Here is a 6491-nt window from a genome sequence, read left to right as displayed (position 1 = left end):
CAGCGTCTTCTGTATTGTTTTCTGTTGTGATTCACGTGGTTGGAACATTTGGGGAATAGGAGGAGGGATTTCTAAGTGGGAAGCATTACGCTTTGCTAAATCATGTATGTATTCCTGATTAAAATAAACCTAATGAATATTTAATTCTTGGAAAGTGGGGAGAGCTTCCTGGGTGAGGCTGGTGGGTGGTTCGTCTAGAAGCTCTGTGGGTTTCGAATTTTCAAATAAATTTGCAGCTGGAGAGAGAGGAGACCAGGGAACACGAGACGAACCCGCATTGGTTAGTATCTTGGTTTCTTCTTGAGGTGCAGCCTTAAGAAACCAGGGTTTTATGACTTTGAGGGTGCCTCATCCAACTTGAAGGTGGATGTCCAGGGATCGAGGGAGAGAACAATTTCTTAGCAATGGTTAGGAAAATTTTGTCTCACCTACACATCCCTGCAAATTACTTTTGATACCTCTGCTATTTGTTCTTCCAAGAGTTTCTTTCTACAAATATGTGTTTGGACACCTATTAAATACCAGACACTGTCCTGGGTGCTGGGGCCATTGCAGTAAAACCAGAGGAGGTCCCCGCGGGGCGGAGCCAGGAGATGTGCCCTTCCTTCCCCACGTCAGCAGGGGTGGCTCTCCTCTCCTTCGTCCCCTCCCCGCAGTCTGCAATCCCTGGCAGCCCAGGCTCAGCCCTGCAGATGACAGCAAGGCCCTGGGATGACAGAGAAACACCTAGAAGGAAGCCGGCCCCCGAGAGATCACGAGATACCTGTACTCCACACTTGGGGAAACATTATGGGAAAGAGGAAAAAAAAGAAACGCATTTGTTATTTAAGCTACTTTTGTGATGGGTCTCCTTGTTAGAGCAGGGTCTCCTTGTTAGAGCAGTATTTGCTCCAAAGCGCACAGAAATAAACCCACCATGATTTGCAGATAATGAGATAACTTCATAGAAAATCCAATGGAAACAACAGACAAAGTATTAAAGGCGGTAAGAAAGCTCGCCAAATGCGGAACCAACTTCTTCCACTACACCCGTATTTACCAACTGGAAAGTAAAATAGAAAACACGAAACCATTTATGTAGGGTCTCGCCTCAAAATAACTTCACAAAACTTTTATGCAGAAAAGTTCAAAACTCTATGAGAAGACGTAAGGAGACAAAAATACTATGTTCCTGGTTATGGGGTTAAACTGATCCATGGATATAAGAACTAACATCCTAAAAACATAGATATTTTTCTGAAATGATTTGAAAAATTACAGGAAACTACAATCCAATTCCCATCCGGAATATTTTTAAAAATCCGTAAACTTATTCTAGAATATATATGGAAGCATCAAAGCCTGTGACTAGCTAGGCCAGTTTTGATTAAGGGAAGCAATGGGGCGAGGGCTCCCACTGGGAGGTCTGTATGAAAACAGGAAAAATCAGTGCTCTGGGACCAAGCCAGCATCCCCCTGCTCTCCACCACTGCTGGTTTAATGGACTCAGCATGGTCTCAGGTGCCCTCTTTGAACCAGGAGCTGAGCTAAGTGCTAAGGCCGTACTAAGAGCTACTAAGAGCATAAATCACGTACCCAATCAAGCACCGAGTCACAGTAGAAATGGAATAAGGTGTTAGAAAAGTTAACAAGCATGGAAAGCAAGTCGGAATTCCTAAAAATCGCTACGTAGAAGTCTCTTCCCCGCCGTGAGATGCTTTCTGTTCTAGAGCTGGAGGAAGCCTTAGAGGCCCAATTCTGCTGAGCCCTGAAGGGTGGAGTGATTGTCCAGGTGGAAAACAGGCTGTGCTGACCACAGAAGAGCCTGGAAAGATCTAGAGGAAGGCACCGCATTTTCTAGGAACGGTGGCAGAGCTGCTGAGCCTGGACTGTAGGGCTCATGTGGGAAAGGAGACCGGAAAACTTAGCTTGAGGCCAGTTTCTGAGGCCTGGAGTTCACTCAGAGGAATGCAGAATTGGGGCAATGTCAAAGGAAAGCAATGGAAATTTCTTCTGGGTCCTGAGAATCACAGCACAGAGGACATGACCTCCTCTGCCTTCTCTTAAAACTGGCCAAGGGGTCAGCGCCACAGAATTCAGGCTTGCAATATGGCTCCCCTCTTCCTTTTTCAAGCTGGCCCCCAGGGCAGGTGAAACACTCAGGGTCTGCTTTTGCCTGGAGTTGCCTTCGCTTGGCATGGGACATGGGGGAGCTCGGGTTCCTTGAGTTCCCACAGTGTGCAGGGCACTTTACAGACCTTATATCATGACTGCGTGAGCCCGTGGGAGACAGAATTAATCACACCTATTTCATCCATGAAGAAGGCAGTGGTAAAGTGTTTCACCCAAGGCCAGCATCTTAACTCAGGCTTGTCTGACCCTAGGCCTGCACTCTTCCTCTGACACACGGAGACCCCGAATGAGTCACAGGCTCTTGGAGGAGCCTCACAGTGTAGAAGAACACAGGATTTGGCTTCAGGTTCCAACCCCTAATGCAGCTCCTTCTTCACTGTGTGTTCTTTAGCGGGTCACTAAACATCTCTGAGCCTTGGCTTTCTTTTGTGTAGATTAGAAATAAAATAAATGTCCCTGGCAAATTAATGTGAGGAATCTATGAGGTAATATATTCGAAGTGACTTATGGTCCCAAACATGCTAAACAAATAAATATAAGTTATTGATTATCACAGGAGTCTGTTTCGTCCAAATTTCAACAGTTCTGGTCCCAAGATTTGTAGAAAGACTGAAGATTTTATCCAAGAATATAGCACCAACTCACATTCATTCCCCCAAACATCTGTTGGTAGAGAGCACATTGAAGAACTGCTAATATCTTGAAGTATTTTAATTCTCTCATTCCCAAATAATTTCACATGCATCCCCCCAAACTGCAGGGAGCAGTTGTAAAGGCTACCTCTACCTGACTAAAACAGATGGAGGGATTATTTTTAAATACACTACCATTTGTTAAAACAGATTAGTTTTTGAAATTCCCTAAACATCGAAACCCTCCAGAACTTTCAAAAGGAAAATTCTGCCTTCTGGGCACACTGGAAGGTATTTTTGGTGTCCTCTGGGTCCCACTCAGTGTCTGGCTTCTGAGCAGGCCCTGGGGGCATCAACGCAGCCCTTCAGGATCAACTCAAAGTCAGGAAGGTCTGCTTTCAATACCAGGAACCGAAAGATGTTTGTGCTCAGGCCTCCTGACACTCAGATGCACCAAGCATGAAGGGACAGATTGAAGAAAACCTGAAGCAAAGGACGAGAAACACAAGGAAGAGGTGGGAAGGCGAGAAGTGGACTAGCCTGTGGGTCCCTTGACACCCGCCCTCCCAGGCTCATGAGCTCCTTTACTGCCTGGATGTTAATCACGGAGCATCGACCCTAAGACAGCAGTGCTGGGTGCCCCAGGCTCTGTGGAGAGCCAGGCATCCCCGGCTGTCCTGGAGACGACAGTCTTGTAAGAGAGACATACATGGCAGTAGGAGCAATTATGTACCGGTGGGGAAGCAGGAGAGATGCCGTACAAGATTTACAGATGGCATCAGCCATAGGAAGAGGGCCTGGTTCGAGGCTGGAAAGTCTGGAAGTAGCCCCTGAAAAACGAGTAGGGAGGGCAAAGAGGAAGACGGGAGAAAAGGCATCCACGCACAGGAAACTACCAGTAAGAGGCAGGAACTAGTGCAGGGACCCTTCAAGGAGTACTAGAAGGCTCCCGTGGCTGAAGGGGAGAGATGAAGTGGCAGGAGGCCCTGCTCCTTGGCAGGGACAGCAATGATGCTGATCCCGCCTCCGTTGTGCCCGAACAGTGACACTTCTCCACCCTGCTTATGATCACAGGTTTGGATCCTGGGAAGGCTGGAGAGAGCTAGATGTGGTTTGATGGCCTTAGAATCGCCAGCAGGTCCATGGCACTGGCCTCAGTGGTTCTCCTTCGTACCTTCCTTTGTGTCACTCAGTAGTCTCCTCATTGCTTTCTCTTCCTCCAGCACTGCCCCTCTTACACGCACCCTCCGCCGAGCTCTAAGAGAAGTCTTCCTGAAGGCGAGTCTAAGCAAGTTTCCCACCTGCCTAAAACCCTTTGATGGCATGAGAGTGTTCATAGCAGCACTATTTCCAGTAGCCAAAAGGGGGAAGCAACCCAAACATCAATCAATAGATGAATGGATAAACAAAATGTGCTGTACACATACAACGGAATATCGTTCAGCCCTAAAAAGGAATGAAATTCCGACGCGTGCTACAACATGGATGAAGCTTGAGGACACTATGCTAAGTGAAGTAAGCCAGTTACAAAAGGACAGATCTTCTAGGATTCCACTAACATGAGGTAAATTCATATTAGAGTGGGCAAATTCACAGACACAGAAAGTAGAGTAGCAGTTGCCAGGGGTTGGGAGGAAAGGAGAATGGGGAGTGAGCGTTTGATAGGTACAGAGTCTCTGCTTAGGATGATGAACAAGTACTGGTGACAATTCATGCTGATGGTTGCACTACATTGAAATGTACTCAATGCCAGTGAATTGTACACTTAGTACTGGTTAAAACGGAAAACCAAACCAGCAAACACACAAAAGACGCTGAAGGCTCCCACGCACTCAGGATAACACCCGAGGCGTTTACTGCAGGCTGGCTGCTCTCTGCCTCCACACCACTGTCCACGCAGACCCGGTCCTCCAGCTGCACTGCATGATGGGCAGACCCCAGCAAAGAGCCAAACTTTCCCTTGGTGTCAGGACTCTGGTTACGTGCCTACACAGCCTTCAACAACAGCTGGAACAGTCTCTCTCTCAGAAGGCATTCTGGGACATTCTCTCTTTCCCCTGAGTTTGGTTGGAAGTGTCTCTCTGAGCTGCTCTAAGATGCTCTTTTAAATATCTGCTTTAAATGTTTGTCACCTCTTTCTCCAGTAAACTACAAGCTTCCTGAGAACTAGGTCGTGTATTATTTAGCATGGCACTTCCAAAAAGGAGCATAGTACCTGGCACCAGTTGGACATTCAATAACATTAGAAGCTCATCAGTGACACAATAGCCATCAGAGCATATGCTGTGGTCAATAGGTTGTTTCCTCCATCATAATTATTTCATCACTATCAACATTCTCATGCCATCATCATCACCATCAACATCACCATCACCAACATCACCATCATCATCACCATCATCACCATCACCATCATCATCATCATCACCATCATCACCATCATCACCATCATCAACACCATCATCACCATCATCACCATCATCATCATCATAATCATCATCATCATCATCATCATAATCATCATCATCATCACTCAGCAGGTACTTCAGACCATCCAGTGGAATCCTGAGTGTTATGTTCTATTCTTTGCCTTCACTCACCAGTCAGCAACAAAGTTGGCCAAACCTTTGTTGCTCTGTGACAGATCCAGCTGCCCTCCACTGCTTTAATTGCTATTAAACCCTAATGAGGCACTGCCAGGAATAGAAACTCTTCCCCATCTAGAATTATTAACATTTTAGATGTGAGTGGACAGCAGTCAGGGGAGCCCTGCAGCATCCGGGCTCACGTGAACATGGAAAGATGGCCATGGGCAGGACACCCACTCAGAACAAAGGATAAAGCAAGTCCAAGCAATTGAAGCCAACTGGGGCAAGGAGGGACCACCTTCAGCAAGACTGAAGGCAGAGCAGGCGACTCACCATCAGCACGGCTCTCCGGAAGAGTCTGGAGTCTGTGGCCCTGGTGGTTAGAAGGTGGACGCTGGCCACGTCGGCTCCGCCACGGTCTGCTGCCAGTGTCACGCGCTGAGGGTCCCCACCAAACGCTCCGATGTGGGTCTGCACCCAGGTCAGAGCCACCACCTGGTCCAGCAGCCCCCAGTTGCCGCTCAACTCGCCGGACCCTTCAGAAAGAGGAAAGCCTTCAGCACTCTGCGATTCTGCAACCTGGGATGTAACCATCCTCGTGTTGTGTAAGCCAGGCACGGGGTGCCAGTGGGGGGCCTGGGCTCCTGCCCGCATAGGTCTGGACTGTGGTTTCCCAATATAGTGGGGCAGTGGGAAGAGCCTGGGCTCCGGAACCAGGCCCATCCGGCCCAGATTCTCGCTTCAGCTAGGAGACTGCAGACATGTCCCTCCACCTCTGTGGGCCACGGCCACCCCATCTCCCCCCACTGCCAGTGAGGAGGGCGGCTTCTCAGATGAGAGGCATTGCACGTTCAGACCCCAGGCTTGGCGCATCCGACGAGAAGGAGCTGAATTTCCGGCCCCCCATCTCCCCCCACTGCCCGTGACTCTCCGTGTCTCCTGCCCCCCGATGACGGCCAGGCCCGGCTGAGACTCTCGGTCCCACCTCTTCCCACTACCTTCCATGACCTTCGCAGCAGCGGCAGAGCTGCGATTCAAGTTTCTTACATTGTTTGTTTGTTGTTGATTGTCATTTGATCCTGTTGCTTGTTTCCAAAGCACACACCTTTTGACTACAGTCATGTATATGACCACATAGGCAGCACTCAGTTGAGTCCAT

General features: G+C 48.5%; 1 protein-coding gene across 1 annotated transcript in view; it reads right to left on the bottom strand.

The window, feature by feature from the left end:
- The window catches only part of TG (thyroglobulin), a gene marked incomplete at both ends in the record, with an annotated part of 242360 nt that overhangs the window by 90037 nt on the left and 145832 nt on the right, over positions 1-6491 (bottom strand). The window contains one exon of the mRNA XM_082858577.1: positions 5666-5868. Coding sequence (XP_082714703.1) covers positions 5666-5868 — 203 coding nt within the window. The remainder of the gene's footprint in view (positions 1-5665; positions 5869-6491) is intronic.

Source organism: Leucopleurus acutus, assembly GCF_964270905.1.
Source record: "Leucopleurus acutus genome assembly, chromosome: 17".
Lineage (NCBI taxonomy): Eukaryota > Metazoa > Chordata > Mammalia > Artiodactyla > Delphinidae > Leucopleurus > Leucopleurus acutus.
The sequence above is the reverse complement of the archived record's forward strand: the minus strand, read 5'-3'. Positions and strand labels throughout refer to the sequence as shown.